This window comes from Taeniopygia guttata, chromosome 4A, assembly GCF_048771995.1.
Source record: "Taeniopygia guttata chromosome 4A, bTaeGut7.mat, whole genome shotgun sequence".
NCBI lineage: Eukaryota > Metazoa > Chordata > Aves > Passeriformes > Estrildidae > Taeniopygia > Taeniopygia guttata.
In genome coordinates, this window is record NC_133029.1 from 5,877,470 (window position 1) to 5,895,523 (window position 18,054).

General features: G+C 58.5%; 1 protein-coding gene across 4 annotated transcripts in view; it reads right to left on the minus strand.

Moving 5' to 3' along the window:
* Positions 1–989: 989 nt before the first annotated feature.
* The window catches only part of STARD8 (StAR related lipid transfer domain containing 8), a 41,143-nt gene continuing 24,078 nt past the window's right edge, over positions 990–18,054 (minus strand). For 3 of the 4 annotated variants that reach the window (XM_030272481.4, XM_030272483.4, XM_030272482.4), the window contains 13 exons: positions 11,193–11,264; positions 9,838–9,919; positions 8,757–8,820; positions 7,112–8,472; positions 6,360–6,533; positions 5,732–5,891; positions 4,908–5,106; positions 4,602–4,812; positions 4,320–4,434; positions 3,808–4,023; positions 3,017–3,234; positions 2,710–2,886; positions 990–2,606 (listed from right to left, as the gene is read on the minus strand). In XM_030272481.4, the coding sequence (XP_030128341.4) occupies positions 2,489–2,606; positions 2,710–2,886; positions 3,017–3,234; positions 3,808–4,023; positions 4,320–4,434; positions 4,602–4,812; positions 4,908–5,106; positions 5,732–5,891; positions 6,360–6,533; positions 7,112–8,472; positions 8,757–8,820; positions 9,838–9,919; positions 11,193–11,264 (3,167 nt within the window). In that variant the 3' untranslated portion in view covers positions 990–2,488. Of the gene's footprint in view, positions 2,607–2,709; positions 2,887–3,016; positions 3,235–3,807; positions 4,024–4,319; positions 4,435–4,601; positions 4,813–4,907; positions 5,107–5,731; positions 5,892–6,359; positions 6,534–7,111; positions 8,473–8,756; positions 8,821–9,837; positions 9,920–11,192; positions 11,265–12,737; positions 12,905–18,054 lie in introns of those variants that run through there. The other variant, XM_030272479.4, reaches the window with a different exon arrangement.

An 18,054-nucleotide genomic window follows, 5' to 3' on the forward strand; every position in this document is an offset into this window, starting at 1 on the left:
TCTGTTAATGAAACTTGGAGGATTTCAGTAAGAAATTGATTTTAAATGTTAGTGTCTCCAAAGCAGGGGTTGGAGGAAAACACTCTTGGACTGAGCAGCTGACACTGCTGAGGGGAGGTGGATTTGGGAGGGTGGCTGGGGTGGGCCCAAAAGCCCTGGGATGGCTCCAGCCAGCTTGGCAGAGGCTTTGGGGTGTTATTGAGTGTTTGCAGCCGGCACAGCATCGTGCAGAGAGGTGGGAAACCTCTTCATTCAATCCACTGGGGACTTGGGACCCGGGGATAGGGACGATGTGAGGCAGGGAAGGGCTCCCTGCAGGAGTGGGGGTCCCTGAGAGCTCACAGCCCTCTGTCAGTGGGGTGTCTGGGTGGGTCTGAGGGGTGCTGCCATCCTGCTGGGACCCTGCAAGGTGAGATGCCACCTCGGCCTCCACCCCAGGATGGGGAGGGTGCCCTCTCCACCCCAGTGCTGGAGCCCTGGCCACGGGTGGATTTGGGATGAGCCAGGGCTGCCCAAATACCTCTGCCCCTTACTGATAAAAGCCAGAGCAGTCCTGCTGCTGCCAATTCCACACTTTAGCTGAGCTCAGAGAGGGATTTCTTCCTCTCCAGGCTTTAATCTTGCAGCCTTCATCACCATCATCTTCATCTGCTCCAGCATGTTCCACCCCATTCCCATCACTACTCCCAAAACAGCGGCCAGAGGTGTCTGCTCCAGGGAATTCAACAGCACAATGTGGTTCTTCTTCATCGGCGTCACCGATGCTGGGGTCTCATCTTCCTCCTCAAGGTGCTCTCTGCTGCAGGTGACAATGCCAGGAGAGCCTCAAACCCTGGCAAGGCCCTGGAGCACAGCTGGATGTGGAAAATGCTGGGTTTGAGTCTCTTCACCCACACAGGGGCTGCCCCAAGGCCACACATTGCTCAGCATTGGGCTACTCCAGTGCTGGAGGAACCCTGAACACAGAGGTTTCCTCATCAGCCAGCAGATCTTGTTAGTACTTTATTAATTGCACGGATGGGAAGAGCAGCCCCAATCCAAGTCAAACAACTGCTGCACTTTCATATGATACAAAAGAAAAGTCCCTTAAATACAAAATACCCAGCTCTAAGTGAGCATCACCTGGTGCTGAGCTCTGCCACCAGAGTTATATATTAATATTCCACCTGTACAAGTATTTATAGATAGAAAAAAAAAAAAAAAAAGAAACGCTTTAAAAAAATATCAGGAGAAAATTCACTCCCCCACATGTTAGTTATATTTTTATATATATATATAAAATACATATATATAAAAACACGGAGTAGAGGCTGACTTGTGCTTTTCTTTTTTACCAAAAGACAGACAATTATGGCCAAACTGACACTGGGGGTCCGTAGCTCATGGGTCGTGTTGCCTTCCTGTTGGAACGACATCAGGGAATTTGGGTCCCTGCCTGAATGGAGAAACCAGGTCATCTGCTGGGTGCTGACAGCTCCAGTGAACAGTTCCTTCACGAAGAGAAGGAAGGGGTGGAAAGGGGAACGGGTGTCTCTGCAGGGAGTTGGTGGGCATGGGCCATGTGTAGCTGCCCAAAGAGGGGTGAATCCCAAACAATTGCCCCTGCTGCCATCCCTCCTCCCTCTCTGGGTGCAGCCCTCAACACTGAGCGCAGCACAGGGGAGCTGCTATGGGGAGTCTCTCCCCACCTCGATGCCTCTTTCCAGGCGTTGCCCCTTCCCACCCAGGTGCAGCTGCTCCCAGGCTCCAGCAATGCCCTGCCCCATGCAAATAACGGCTTGGCTGGTTGAGGATGGCTTTGGCTTGGAGCATGGTCCATCCACCCCTCCTCTCAGTGACATCCAGGGCAGAGAGAGGGCTTTTAGCCAAGGAAGAGCAAGGCACAGGAGTACAAGGCTGCTTCTTCCATGAACTCAGCACCAATGCTGCAACAGGTTCCATCTTCCCCTCAACAGGGGCTGGCACCTCTGTATCTATAGACAGCCCTCTCCTCCCAGACCTGCAGCCTCTCCCACCACCACACAGTGACTCCCTGGCTGTCCCCGCCGGGTGACACCACACACACAGTTCCCCCTCGCTGCCCACCCTCCACTTCCCAACCCCGCACTGCGACCTGCGGACACGGCCCCGTTTTCGCTCCTCCCGCCTCACTCCACGCTCCCTCACCCCTGCTGCTGCTCCTGACAAGTGTGGGGGCCCCAGCTCCTGCCACAGGCTGCACTCAGGGCTCACCCCATGGCCACTCCTTCCCTCTGCTCTCCCACCTCTCCTGCGGGACACCACGGCTTCCCCTCTGCAGCCACCCTGCCCCGCAGCACCTGGGCCGTGGCACAGGACTGCCCAGCCCGGGGTGAAAGGACGTTTATAAATATGTGCCTCAGTCTGCCCCTCCACAGGCACCGTGCCACACCGTGCTTCCTGCTGAGAGCCCCAGGCCGGATCCAATGGCAAGTCCATGTCTGAAAGGACAGAGCATCTTCCTGGTGCCTCAGATCTTTGTCTCAGGGCCGGTGGGACTCAGCGCTGGGAAAGAGTCTCGGATCCTCACCAGCTCCATGGCACAGAGGTGGCCAAAGACCCTGTTATACCACTCGGGAGACCGGCCCCTGGAGAAGGGGAGAGGCAGGAGGGGGTGAGTGGGCAGGAGAGACCCCGGCAGTATCACGGAGCAGCACATCCTGCTGCTCCATCCCCGCCTGGAGGAGGTACCTGAGGTCAGCCCTGCAGATGTGGGTCACCCGGGAGCGGCCCATGGCACCGGGCTCGATGAGGTACTGGGACGTCAGCACGATGGCCTTGACGCCTCCCTCCAGTGGCACCTTGTCGTGCTCCACCGAGAGGGAGCTGAGCAGGCAGGCTCCCCGCGGCAGGTCCGTGCGCCAGCGCCTGCGGGAGCAGCGGTCACTGTGTGCCCACAGCGGGGCCCACACGGCCTGGGAAAGGGGAAAGGAGGAGGAGATGGGGCTGGAGGGGACGCCCAGCTGAGCCCAAACCCGCCAGTCCCGGCCGCGCTCACCGGAGCACCATGCAGTCCCTGCGCGGGTGCGGGGCCATGCTGTCCGTCACGTAGTGGTACAGCTCCATGTCCTTGTCCAGCGCCTCCACCACCCTGCTCTGCAGCAGGTCCTCGTCCCACAGGTGACGCTCCCGCAGCACCCGGTGCAGCACCGTGGCAGGAGGGGCCTCGACATCCGTGGAGACCTTCCACAGGCGCAGAGGGTGCCCGTCCCCAACCTGAGGGGACGAGGTCAGGGTCGCACAGACTGTCCCACAGGACCCCAGTGCTACCCCCTTGTTACGGTGAGCTCATGGACACCCTGTGCCCCCCTTCCCCCGGGCCTCTGTGGCTCTGATCAAGATAACCCCTGGATCCTCCTTCCTGCCCCAACGGGGTTGGCGGGGAGCCAGGAAAGCCCACCCTGTCCAAAACCTATATAGACCCCTAAAACTTCCTGCTCTTTCTCTTTTGCCCCGCTCTCCCATGGACACCACAGAATAAAGAGAGCTGTTCCAACACCCCTGGGGTAAGGGCCTCTTTTGGATACTTTTCCCTCTCCTGGTATTTCCTCCCCTCACAGCCCCATATCGCTGAGCTGGTTGGATTCTTTGGGGGCTGCGTGGAGGGGGGAAAACCACAGAAATTACACCCCCTGAGCAGCTTCACTGATGGCTCCACTGCCACAGAGCAGCACAGTCCCATCTGCTGGCTAGTGAGGGATGGGGTGCGACCTGCCCTGGCAGCTGGAGAGGTCCCCCCATACACATTTCCCTGCATGTTTTCAAGCCCCTCCACACGGTGGCATTTACCTTTTTGCAGGACAGCTCCGTGTTCAGGGGCCCCGGCGTGCTCAGCCATCCCTTGAATTTCTCTGATGACTCTTTGAGCAGGTTCTGGACACTCTGCTCAAAGTAGGAGTGTAAATCCTTGCTCTCCCCCTGGCACACCAAGTCAGCCAGGGGGTGGGGAAAAGCATCTGCAGCCATATAGGAGCTGCTCAGCTGCAGCAGGATGTCATGGGAGACCTGCAAGCCAAAAGCACACAGGTGTTCAGTGAGGCAGAGAGATCCTGTGGGGACTTTGTGAGTGGTCCTGGACACACATAGAATCATAACTCATTCCCCAGGGAGTGGGGAGGACGGACACGCAGCCTGCACCACCTCCTGCCTAGGACATAGCTGGGCTTGGCTCCAAGGTGAATGGCCAGTGGTTACTGTCTCACTGAGGGAAGGATGCACTCAGCTTGCCCCAGGACCAGCACCTGCCAGCAAAGTCCCACCTCCCACAGGCAGCGTTGGGCTGGGACACCATTGCCACCCACCTGGAAGAGCTTCTTGCAGTCGCTGATCATGTGGGAGAGCCCCTGCGTGGCAGCCATGTTCTCATTGAGGTCCTTCTGGTCCGGCTTCCCCATGGTGCCCCTCTTGTGTATGGCCCTGTGGGCGATCGGGTAGTGCTGGCACCAGTGGGCACCTCTAGACCCCCTCGCTTGTGTCACAGAGCAGAGCCAACAGCCCCCCAGTGTCTCACCATTCCCTGCGGGACCCCTCCCACAGCAGGCAGAGAAGGAGCACTGGGGAGCTGGGGCTCAGCCAGCCCTTACCTGGGCGATGTGCTTTCCTTCTTGGACACGTTGAGGTGGAAGAGGGAAGGGGCCAGGCACACAGCCAGGTTCCCAGCTGTCATCTGGTTCTCCTCGGCCGAGGCGATGTCGCTCAGGAAGTAGAGCAGGGTCTGCAGCACCTCCCGGTTCTCGTCCGGCATGAGGATGATGGCGGCCTGCACCGCCTGCAGCCGCTGCTCCTTGGACACGACTGCGGCCACGGCGCAGCGTCAGCGTCCCCACGGCCACCAATCACCCGTCCCCTCCTCCCCAAAGCCCCCGAGCTGCCCCTGGCCCCGTCCTTACACTGGTAGATCTGCAGGAAGGTGTCGGTCAGCTTGCTGGTGAAGATGGGCTCGGGCAGGTCGCGGAAGTATTGCTTCAGCAGGTCGGCCACGTCGTACGCCGACTGCCCCGAGTAGTCGACGTTGTCGGGGCTGGTCTCGTTCATGTGCCGCAGCGCCTGGATCCGGGACTTCACCCCGGACTTGCGGAAAATGCCAACCTGCCAGAGCATAGCGAGGTGAGCGGGCACCGGCCTGGCGGGCACCTGTGGGACAGGCAAAGACACTGCCTCCCCAGAGGGATCAGCCCTGAACCCAGAGGAGACACGGAGTGTGTTACGGTGAGCTCATGGACACCCCTTTTGCACCCCCTTTTCCCCGGGACCCTGTGGCTCTGATCATGATAACCCCTGGATCCTCCTTCCTGCCCCAACGGGGTTGGCAGGGAGCCAGGAGAGCCCACCCTGTCCAAAACCTATATAGACCCCTAAACTTCCTGCTCTTTCTCTTTTTGCCCCGCTCTCCCATGGACACCACAGAATAAAGAGAGCTGTTCCAACATCCCTGGGGTAAGGGCCTCTTTTGAATACTTTTCCCTCTCCTGGTATTCCTCCCCTCACAGCCCCATATCTCTGGGGAAGTCGGATTATTCGGGGGGCTGCGTAGAGGTGGGGAAAACTACAAAAACAACAGGAGTGAGGGACAGCCACGGGGATGCTGCTGGGTTCCCACAGACGATCCCACGCTCCCACTTCAGCACACACCACAGGAGGTGAACAACAGGACCCCAAAAGGTTTTTTTTCCCCCCAAATCCCAGTGCTGCTTCCCAGCAGCCGCAGCCTCACCTGGTCCAGGCACTGGCTGCGCAAGTAGCGCATGGCCTGCTGGATGCTCTGGGGCAGGGGCTGCCCCGTCCGCTGCACATTGACAATGGGTGGCACCCCAAAAACCATCTTGTCCCTGTAGTCAGGGACTTTACTCCGCTTCATGAACTTGGGGACAGTCCTGCAGAGTGGGACAGAGAGACATCAGTGCAATGATCAGTGCCCTCAGCACGCCCCTCACAGAGAGAGCAGGACCCTGGGAACAGACACACACACACACACATTTCTGCAGTATTTGGAGTACAAGCAAGGCAGCTTCCTAGCAGGAATGGCAGCACCTTTTATTAAGCTAAAATATTTTCATACTTGGCTATGAAAAGAAACCACTGTCCCACTCTCTTATGCTGCTGCAGCACTTTTAACGCCCCACAAACACCTGCAGCCCCCACAGTGGCAGATGATGCCAGGAGCCCCCTGGAAGCCAGGGTGATGGCAGGAGCCTGGCACTCAGCTCTGGCTCACACCTGCCAGAGCAGACAGCTCTTGGTTTAGCTTTTCCCCCTCCACACCCTGAAGCTGCCCCAAGCTGGGGACACAGCACGAGCTGCAGCCTGTGAGCCCCATCCTGGTCCCCCTCGCCCCAGCTCACCACGTCCAGGCCTGCTTGTGGGGCACGGAGTACTTCTCCATGATGGCTGTGAGCCGGAGCAGGGAGCACTTCTGGAGCAGGTTGAGCTGGGCCGACGACTGGCGGTTGATCTCCAGCGAGGCCGAGTTCAGGCTGGGCCGGTGCGAGTTCTGGAAGCTGTGCCAACGCAGCTTTCTGGGGACACACGGGACATTCCCAGCTAAGGAAAACCCCACTGCTCTCCACTCCTTCATGTTACTGCCACATCACCCTCCGGCACCAGCCCAACTGGGGGAGCAAAGCCAGAGAACTCGGCACCAGCCGTAGCTCTGCAGGGAGAGCCCCAGGGAATATGGCACAGGGGAGGCACCTGCCCGCTGGGTTTACACTTGTTATTCGTTATGAAAAACCTTTTAACCACGGCTCTGTGCAGGCAGACAGGGCTGGCAGCAGTGTCAGTGCTGCAGCGCTGGCAGCGGTGTCCTGCAGCCACCAGAGCGCACCAGCGCCCCGCGCTGCGCTCCCCGGCCCGCATCCGCCTTCCCGGGAAAAGGCGATCATCCAACCCCCCGGGATGGGATCGGGCACTGCTCCCCAGCCCCACAGGCTGTGCCCCACTCCCTGCTGCAGCAGCCCCGTCCCTGGGAGTGTCCACGGCCGGGCTGGACGGGAGAGATACGGTCTAGTGGAAAGTGTCCTTGCCCATAGCAAGGGGGAATGAGATTGTCTCTTCGTTCCCTTCCCACCCAAACCACCTCGGGATTCGGTGATACCTGCAGGGTCTTGTGAGAGATGCTCCCACCCCCGAATCTCGGCGCTCCCGTGTCTCGATCTCTTCAGCCTCGTTGAGGGAGTTCCCAGTGCTACCAAAGTCACTGGCAGAGGTGCCAACATCCGACATGGACTGTTCTTCGAAATGCAGGTTGGAGGGTTCCCCTCCCGAGTCCGACTCCTCCTCATCCTCCTCTTCCTCTCCCCCTACCTCCCTATCCAGGCCAGGGGAGACGGCTTTACACCAAAGCTCCACCTTCTGCTGCAGCCCCCACACGTGCTGCAGGATGTCGTCGAGGTTCTCGTAGGTGACCTCCCCGTCCTTGCAGAAATCCTCGCTGCTGCCGAAGTCCGGCACGTTGTCGTAGACGCTGATGCGGCTGCCCAGGGAGCTGCAGGAGCCCCGGCGCGGGCGGGCAAAGCCCCGGGGGGATGCCGAGCCCTCGGCGCTGCTGCTGCTGCCGCCCCTGCCCAGCCCCGCGGCCGCTCTCCCGGCGTTCCAGCGGGAGCTGCCGCCCAGGGGACACAAGCTCTCGATGGACAGGGATTTGGGGAAGGTGCCGGGCTTGTGGTCACAGGGGATATAGACCAGGCAATCGCCATGGCGAGCCCGGCGCTGGCACTCGGCGGCAGCCCAGGCATCGCCGGCGGCAGTGGCTGTGTCTGTGTCGTAATCCTCCAGGTAGACTCCGCCGCGTTTGGGGTCTGAGCTGCCCTTGGTGCCCCCGGGGCCGAGCAGGCGGTTAGTCCTGTATGATACCGAGAAGAAGTGTTTTTTGCTGTGGAAAGGGGCAGGTGCCCCTCTTTTAGAGGAGTTGGTCCTGGTGGCCGCAAGGTCCCCATCACTCTTCAGAGAGCCCCATCCCGGTGGCAGAGTGGCGCTGCTGCGCGGAGCCACCCTCCTGTCTGGGCTGGGTTTCTCCTTGTCCTTCCTCCGCAGGGACTCGATCCTCTTCAGGAAGCTTCGAGACCGGCGCTTCTTCAGCTTCTCCTTAGAGCCCTCTCCCTGGCCCGGGGGCTGCTCTGGTGCAGAATTCTCGCTCTGGCTGCAGCTGGAGGCGGTGGCAGCAGCACGGAGCGGGGACGGGGGCTCGGATGGCACGGCTGCGGTGCCCAGTGTGCCGCCCGTGCCACCCACGCTGCCCACACTGCCCGTGCTGTGCAGGGACGTGGCCTCGGGGTTGGTGCTGAGGTCCGTGAGGACGCTCTCGTGGCTGGACACCGGGCGCATGGTGCAGCTCAGGGCCTCCGAGCCCTGGGACAGGACATCGGCGGATCCCACCCGTGACCACCTCTTGCTGTCCCTCTGGAAGGTCCACCGGCTGCTGATGGCACACTGCTCTTCCTCCTCAGAGTCTTCATTCTGTGGGCAGTTGGGAGCAGGGGATGATCAATCAGTTGGAGCCGAGGAGGGTCAGCACATCCCCACACCTCAGTGGGGCATGGCCACCAGCATGGCCCCAGGTGGGGAGGAGAGCAGCACGGTCACCCCTTAAACCAGCTCGGGACCCCTTTGGCAGTGCAGGGCTCCAGGAGCCACTCTGTGCCCAGGGCAATCCCAGAGCTCTCCAGAACACTGCCCCACCATCAAGCACATGAGCCCCTGCACCCTCAGCCCCTCACCTGCCTCGAGCAGCCAGGACGTACCTGTTTACGCTGAAAGTGAACATCCAGCTTCATGGAGGCACAGGTGTTCAGGGTCATCAGCCTCCTGCAAGAAACAGAGTGGCTTTACCCTGGTCCCAGCCCTGCTGCAGTCACAGGGAAGGCTTTGGCTTCTTTTGATTTTCCTCCCTTAAAGCCTTGGCTGCACATGTCACCTGTTATCCGTTGCTTTGGGTCCACGGTCAGAGGGCCCCAAGAAGGGGACAATGCCAGCAGATGGCAGCCCGAGCCAGGCCATGCCCATGCCAGCTTCTGGGGCCACCAGTTCTGCAAGTGGGCAGGGGTGGTCTGCTCCATGCTACTAAAGCAAAATCACCTCAGAAGCTCCTGTGCCCCAGACACAGAATGACGAAAGGACTTGAAAGCTCAGAGAGGGAGGAACAGGTGGAGACCTCCCATCACCTCCTGCCTCATTTATCCCAGGAAATGGCATGGGGATGCCCTTCTGCCCAGCACAGCAGCCTCTCTGCTGGGAAACAAATAGGCAACAGACACTGTTCCCACCTCTTCTCTGTTCTGGGTGGGAGGGACAGTGTGGAGCCAGCACAAGGACGTGGCTGTGATGACATGTCCCAAGAGCCAAGGCAGGGCTGAGTCACCCGCAGCACCGAGTGACACATGGCCCATCCAGACTGACCGTGTGGTCAGTGCCCCCCTTTGGGTGCCAGCCCTGCTCTGCCCGAGTGCCCCAGACGCTGCTCCCTGCACAGCAGCCCTGGGCAGCTCCCCAGCCTGCAGCTGCAGCAGTGCCCTGCCCAGGTGGAAATGCACAGGCTGCAGTGCCTGGTGCTGGGACAACCAGCAGCACATGGAGCATAAAAACCTCTTGTTTCCCTGGAACTACCCAACACCAGCAATGCTCCCTGATCTGAACAACTGAGTCCTCACTGCAGAGGGAGTGACAGTGCTGGAGCGGGCTCTGAGCCCAGCCAAGGTCAAGGCAAGCCCATCACCCCATCAGGCACCCCCTGAGCCCACCACCACCCCCTCAGCCTGGGCCGCTGTCCCTGTCTGTGCCACATCCTGTGCTGATTCCATGTGAGGGGGGTCAAGGGAGCATTACCTGCACAGGGATTTGAGGGAATCCTGGTCCAGGAAGCTGTGGTCCTTCTTCACAGCACTGATGTCAAGAGGGAATGATGACTCTGGGGAAGGAAGTGACATCTTCAGCTGCATCAGGGGGAAAGGGCAGCAGTGGGCATGGGAAGAGGAGAGGCCAGAGTGGCTGGAGATGACCTGGAGGTGGTGCATGCCCAGGGTCCCTGGGCACAGCTGTTCCCAGGTACATTAGGTGAGGGTGATAAGGTGCCCAAGGGCCTCAGTTCAGTTCCCTGCTCATCCCTGTGCAGAGACAGCTCTGCTGGGATTGTGCATGTGGGGCCTGGGCCCTCGGCCCCAAGGGTCTCAATCCATCTGCTCATGAAGCTATGGAGTGTGATCACCACGGGAAGGGAAACAGAGGGAAACACTTGGAGGATGTGGGAAGTTGTGTGGAGAGAGGCTGGAGAAGGGCTGGTTGATTCACAGACTGCAGCGCCAGCACCACTCCTCACTGCTCAGCTGTGAGCCCCGTCTGGGGCCAGCACCTGGGGCTGGGCATCCCACCAGGAACCCAGCCTGTCCTTGCACGTGGGTCTGCCCCCCAAAATAGGCTCTGGCAGCAAACGGGCTGCTCATGAAGCCATCAGTGGGGGGCTGGTGCTGCAGGGGCCGGGGAAGTGCCCGGGTGAACAATGGCCCCGCTTCCCGCTATTGTCCGGCTGCAGCCGCTCCTCACACCAGCCACACCAGGATCCCCCCGTGGCCCAGGAAAACACAGCTGAGCCCGAGGCCAGAGGCCAGAGCCACCACCACGGCCACCCTGCCACCGCCCCGGCGCCTGGCACAGGAGCTGGGAGCAGGAGCGTTGGGCAGGGAATGCCCGTGCCCGGGGAGGCACAGGAACAGGTCTGCTCCAGGCAGGGCCCTGGGAGTGCTCAGGAAGGACAGGCTGGAGCAGGGCAGGGGTTGTGGGAGTGGGGAGGGACAGGAGCAGGAAGAACATGCTGGCTCTTCACATTACCTACACTGGCTGCCCCTATGCTCCCACCCACGGCAAACACTCCCTGAACCACTTCAGAGCTGATGGCTCTCCAAAGCCTGGCTGCCCTTGGCCAAAGCAGCTGCCCCAGGATTCCTCAGAGCTCTGCCTGAAGGGGAAAAGTTCAGGAATGCAGGGAAGTTAACTGGCTGGTTCTCCAGGCCCTGGCCAAGGGCTCCAAGTGTAACAAATAATCATATAATCAGCGAACAATCCCCTCTGTCCCCTCCTCTCCCTGGAGCTGTGGGCGCTGTCCCCGCAGCCCCTCTTGGAATCTGGGTGAGATAGAGGCTCTGAGCAGGCACAGAGCAGGGTCAGAGGCAGGAGGCAGCTCTCACCTTCGTACAGCTGGGCATACTGGGGGAATCCCGCTGCCCGGAGCCAGTCACACGCTTTCTTGGCTTCGAGTTCTGTAAGAAAGAAAAGAACCAGCCTGAGCATCCTGCCAGCAGCAGCAACACCCTGAGAACACAGCCCACATCCCAGAGCCCTGACATCAAGCCCATGCTCCATGTGCACAGAGCAGAGGAGATGTGTGGCTGCAGAGCCCACCAGCAGCAGGGTCCTGGGCAGACAGAGCTCAGCTGCAGCTCTCTGCCAGCACTGGGCTAAGAGCAGGAGGTGGCAGTGATGCCACCTGAAGGACAGGGACACAAGACGCATTTTTAACCTTCTGATGAAACATTTTGTTTCTGAACCCACCAAGCCAAACACCGTTCTTGACCAGGCAGGAGAGGAAGATCTTTCTTTGTAATCATCAGTTCAGACTCGCCAAAGCTCAGCACTGATCACTTCTGCAAACATCCCCAAGCAAAGGCTGCCAAAGGAGCCCTTCCTCCCCACCTCCTTCCCACCACCCAGCCCTCTCCTCCTCTTCTTTCAAGCTGGTTTTTGTCCCAGTCAGTACCAAATCCCTGGTGGGATTCTTCACCCCCTCGCCCAGCTGGTTCCCACCCCTCACACAGGGATCACCATTGCACACATGAGCCCATTCAGCAGCCAGCAGTATTTCCTGGGAAACTCCTCCAGTTTAGAGTAACTGAGGAAAAACAGTCCAGAGCTCCCACAGCCACAGCAAGTCATTGCCAAGTGTCAGCACCCATTGGCCCAATGACATTTCTGCTGCTGAGGGTGACAACATTTGACCTCAAGGGTAGAAAATGCCTTGGCAGCCTCAGGGTCTGATCTGTCCTTCCTGGAAGCAGCACCCAGAACAGAGTGGACTGAGGCCAGACACACCCAGCACTGGAATACCCTGATTCCATCCCATCCGCCCACTGCTCAGCCCAGAGCTCTGGCTGCAGTTTGCATTCTCAATTCCAAATTTACAGAAGCGAAAAAAAAAGAAAGCTCCAAATAAGCAGCTCAATTCAGGACAGGACTAAGCCAAAGCCCTGGACCCAAATTTTTGGCAAGTTTTGGGAAGAAGTTTTGGAATGAGCATCTGAATCTGGGTCCAAACCGCACAGCTGTCATTAACTGTGCCATGAGTCCTGCCAAAACCCAGGGCTGACCCCTCCTGCCCCCTCCAGGGCTCAGACCCAGCAATCCCAGTGGAAACTGGGAGAGACCCTGGAGCTATCCTGGGTCAGCTGGTCCATGTGGAGCACCACATCCCTCCCAAAGAACCCAACACCCCGTGGGGAAGGCACCCCATGGCTGCATCTGTCCATGGTGGTCCCTGGGAACGCTCTCTGGCCATGCCAGCTCTGGAAGCAGATCCCTCCCACACTCCTGGAGTGGGCAGGACCCAGGGACAGGCATTTCCCACAGCCCCTGCCAGTTCCCACTCCTGCCCCAGTGGGAATTCCACGGGGCCAATCCCAGCCAGCGACCGCAGCTCCGTGTGCCCCAAGCCAGCAGCAAAACCAGCGATCTCCCACCTGTGCCGTGGGTCCTGCCCCAGGGATGGGTCTGGCGGAGGGCAGCAGGAGCAGAGCCGTGGCTGAGCTTACCCCTGCCCGCAGCGGGGCTCAGCTGGTACCAGAGCATGGCCGGGCACTGACTGGGGCCACGCCAGAGCCTGGTGACACCCAGCGTGACCACGGCCACCCCGCCAGGGCCAGGGCTGCAGCAGGATGCTCTGTGCAGGACTGGGCTCGGTCGTGGTGGAAATGCGGAGTCAGAACACGACATTTCCTTCCCTCCGCCGCCTCCCCCAGCACGGGCTGGCAGGGCGCCAGGGCCCCAAACCTCCCCCTCTCCTCTCCAGAGTGCCAGGCTCTGCCCGCTGTGGCATGTCCTGCATCCCCCCAGAGCCCCTCAAAGAGGGAGAAGCCCCCCTAGAGCAGGGGGGATGTTTGACCAGCCCTCCTCATGTAGAAGTGCTGTCACAGAAAAGGTTTCCAAGTGTCCTGTCCCACAGGGAGCCAGCAGCCAGCTTCCTCCTCCTCCCGCCCTTCCCATGGACGTGCTTTCCCAGGGAAGTGCAGGAAAGGCCGGGCAGGCAAACAGGGCAGGCAAACACTCCTGCCCTGGGCATGGCCGGACGCTGGGCACAGGGTCACCCACTCCAGCCGTGTTCCCAGCCCTCCCTGTCACCTCTCAGGAGCCTCACTGTCGGGCAGGGGGATGGCACCTGAGCCCAGGGATTGCTGCCCAGAGACCCTCCACCCTCCCCTCAGCTCAGCCTGAGCCCCAGGCAGCACCACCGAGATGGGTTCCCAACATCTCCAGGTGCCAGGATTCTCTGATGTGTAATGCAGGCTCATTAAGCACTACACCCACCCTCAGCAGGGCACAAACAGGGTCTCCTTGCTTCCACTGGTCAGAAAACAATTTCCAGGAGCTTATAGCAACTCAATATCTTTGAGATCTGTGGTTTAAACGGTGCAGAAATCGTCCCACTCCGGTTGTATAGCAGGAGGAGCAGGCAGAGGTACAGGCAGAGTCCATGCATGCCTGAGAAACAAGGGCATAAATCACACCAGCTTCCTGACTGCAGGCAGGGAAGGGAGACCAGCAGCCCCATTATGTCTCATGCTCCAGAGGAACACCTCCATGGGAGATGAGCCCTCAGGAAACGCCTGGACAACCCCACAGGAGAAACCAGCACCAACACCTTCAGTGGAAAAATCTCCCAATGGTGCACAATCCTATGAGCCACCAGAGAATCCTCCCCCAGCAAAGCCTCTGCCCTTGTGCAGCAGCTGTTGAGGCTGGATGGTGTTTCCCAAGGAAAAGGTTTCCACAGGAGCTCTCTCTCTGCTCTGCAAGAGGCAGAGACTGTAACCCAAGTGCCACCTTGGTCCATCAGAAATGCCCTGAGTGGGTCCAGCCCCACCAGCCTGACCTCCCAACACCCCCAGGAAGGGGTGGAAATCAAAAATAAAGGAAGAGAAGATGTTGCAGAAGAAAAGGATTAAAACCAACACTGAAGTGGAAAAAAAAGGACAAAGTTCCCCAAACCCCTTCTTGCAGTCACTGCACTGTGGCATTTCCCTGGGGCAGCCTCTGGTGACTCCAGCAGGAATGGCTCCTGGCTGTGGCTGTCTGGAGCCTGATAGCTCTCTCTCAAATGCTTTTGGTGTTCCTTCCACCCCACCCTGGCCTGGAACAGGCGTGGACCAGGAAAAAAGGGAAAAGCCCAGGACATTCCATAAAAGCTCTAAAATAAGCAGCCTGGAGCACTGGAGGCCAGCAGAATTACAGGCAGGAAGGCCACTTCCCAGAACCCCAGCTCTGCACTTTCACTTTAACAATCAAAACTGACAAGAAGTCCCAGGCCTGGCTCTCAGCTTCCCACAGCAAGGTTCCAAATCCCCATAAAACGTCCCACACAGCCAATTAGTGTGTGAGGAGAAAACCCCACCACAAAATCGCTCGCTGGTTACCTCATGGAAAGCTGGAAGCAGCTGCCTGGCACTGTGGGGGAAGCTTCAACCCCAGCACCAAGGGGAGAAAATTGCTCCTTTTTCCTTTCGTGTTGGTGTGATTTCTTTCCATCCTGCCTGTAAGTAGAACTGCCCACAACAGGGACTTTCCTTCCCAGCTATAAGCAGAAGTTTCTTGCCTGCTTTTTACAGGAATGACAGAAAGTCCCAACAGCTCTCCTGAAGCAGGGGGGTGTGCCTTCACTGCCTGAGAACACGAGGGGCTGAAGCAGGTATCCCATGGGAAAGGTGTATCCTACTCATGCCAAAGGTACCAGGGAGAGAGGGACTGACTCTGCCTGGAGAAATCAGAGCTGCCCTCCTGAGCAGGGCATCTCTCCCACGGCAGCAAAGGGCAAATCCCAGACCCTGCCAGGGGGCTTTGAGGAACCCCCACGGTGCCCTCCCAGCGCTGGGCATAGCTGGAACTCGCTGCCCACCCAGCCAGGCTCCTGGGGCTTCACACAGCCATGGCATCTGCCAGCCAAGGGCACCTCCTGCTTCCAGCTGCCAGCCCCACTCAGCAAAGCGCAGAGATTTTGGAGCTGCCAGCACAGACATGGACAGGGCACATGGGCAGGAATGAGGAATGCTCTTGGATGTTCTCCCAGACACGGCGCATTTCCATAATTAACCTTCACACAGCAAATAGGTCTCACAAGCTTTGGGAACTGTTCCTTGCTATGTCACCGATCAGGAATTGCTCAAATGCCTCCTTCACCTCCAGCCCTGAAGTGTCTCTCCAAGGGCATCGCTCACTGGGGACAGCACCTGGTGGGGGGATGGCAGCAAAGCCCTCTGCCACCCTGCTCCCATCCCAGAGCAGCTGCTGGGAACATGAACACGAGGGACATGCAGAGGTAAAAATTATCTTAGAGGTTGCACAGGAATTGCTGGATGGTGTCTGTGAGTACTGGCTGGTACAACCCAGACAGGAACCCCTCTGGTCACCACGGGGCAGGGAGACTGTAGTTGTTGGGTGTCTGGATCAGATCTGGATCATAATCCATGCAGGCTGGGCACAGAGACCCCCCAGCAGCACCATCAGAGCCCCCCAGAGCAGTCCCCCACCTTATCTCTGCCCACTCATCCCTCCGCTGGGCTCCAGAGCTGTGTGTGACCACCCTTATCAGCAGAATGTGGCAGCTCTCATTTCCTCCCCTCAAACGAACCCAACAGCAGCCTCAGGTCTGGTTTATTCTGTTCTAAAACCTCAACCAGGGCCTCCACGCCCACAGTGTGCAGAGCTTTGTGCTGCACAAGGCAGGAACGTGGCCACCAGGAAACCGAGGGGATGCTGCAGCACTGTCCACACAAAAGCACCTGGGAGAGCAGCTGGGCCCAGCCTGCACAGGGAACACCTCTGCTTCCACAAACATCACCCAGAACAACTTAAATTCGGGTTTGCAGCCAGTGCTGTCTTTAATAAAGATGAGAAGGAAGAGCTGAAGCAGATATATTAGCCACAAAAAAAAAAAAAATGATGTGTAGCATTATGGAATCATGGAATGGTATAAGCTGGGAAAGTCATTTCAGATCATGGAGTCCAGCACTGCCAAGGCCACCACTAACCCGAGTCCCTTCCTCACACCAAAACATCTTCACAGACCCCACAGGGCAGGGCTGAACAGGGGACAGCCACGCTCAGGGGCATGGGATGCACCAGAAGGACTGAGCGCTCTGGGATGTGCCATCTGAGGGACACTGGCAGCAGGACGCAGAGGGGTGGCAGAGACCAAGTCAGCATCCCCTGGCACTGCTGCGATGGCTACAGGAGTGTCCTACAGCACATTACAGATCCCTGCTCCCCCAGGCAGCTCCTCAGAGTCCTGCAGCCCCTTTGCCCTACAGGACACCTCCTCCCAGCAGCTCCAGAGCACTCGGGAGCAGGAGCTCTGCGGCAGCTCGGGGGCTGCACGTCCCACTGCTCGGGCTGCAGCTGCAGAGCAGATGTCTGGGGAGAACAAGGGATGGGAAAAGAGAAGAACAGAAACAAAGGCCAGGAAGGTGAGGACCCTGATCCGTCCTTGCCTCCCCCACCTGCATTTCTGCAGCTGCTGTAACCCCAGAGGAACAGCAGAGAGGGCAGGACTGTCACACTGTGCCAGGAGAACACAGCAGCAACCTGAGGGCAAGCCCAGCATGGAGGGAACCTGGGTTTCCATCTTTGAAAAGGCAATGGCAGAGCAAATTCAGAGCAGAGAGGGTCCCTGGCTCCAGCGCACCCTGTGCCCTGCTCCAAGAAGGTCTATCAGGGCCAGCACAGCCACCTCTGTCAGATCTAGGCTTGGGGTGAAGTTTCTTCCATCTCTTTGGTGTTTGCTGAAGCCAGAAAGAAAAATCCATAAGAGAATCCCAGAATAGTTTGGGTCAGAAGGGACCTTAGAGATCATCTCATTCTGGCCCTCTGCCGTGGGCAGGGACACCTTCTACTACCTCAGGCTGCTCCAAGACACGTCCAACCTGGCCTAGAACAGTCATGAGGCATCCACAAGGAGCAAGATGAAAACAGCTACTTGTATGCTGAAGAAAATGAATCCATCTTGCCCATCCTGTAGTCCACCCTGTCTAAAACTGCACCCTTTTCCTGTTGGCCATCCCATGGATCTCACACGCACTTTGTTTGGACAAGCGGGCACCGTTGCTCTGAGGGCAGCCAGCGGAGATTTGGTGTCCAACACCCACCACAGGTACCAGCCAGGCTGCACCTCCCAATGAGGAGATATCACATCTTGCTTTTCTTTACTTGGACAACAGCAAAAGTCCAGTTTTCACCACCTGGAAGAGCATTAAACCCAGCATGGACTGAGGTCAACATCTGAAGTACTGCACAGGACCAAACACCAGCCACCACCAAAGGCCAAGGAAGGCCAAGCCAAAGGAAAACACCAACAGCTCTGCTAAAAAAACAGAATCAGCAGCAGCTCTGGCTCGGCAGGGAGCTCTCAGCTCCAATCACCCATTGGAGCATTTGTATCTCCCAAGGATGTGACCTGCTGCAGCTGCTCTCCTGCTTCCCACACCGAGGAACAACCCCCAGCTCCTACTGCCAAATCCAGGCACTAAAGAACAGTTACTTCCTTAATACACAAGGGAATTCCCTCCTACTTTTATACATTTATTTAGAATAAACTTGTGTGTTACCAGAGGAACCCGTGGAGCAGAATTCCCTTGTGGTCTTGCTGCAGCTTTTTCCATGTTGTACAGAATCACAGACCCACCCTGCTGCTGGCTGAAGAATGCCCAGGCTCCAGCAGCTTTGGTGGGAGCCCTACATGTCCCCAGGGACAGAGAGTCCAAACCAGCTGTCACACCCAGCCAGTGGCCA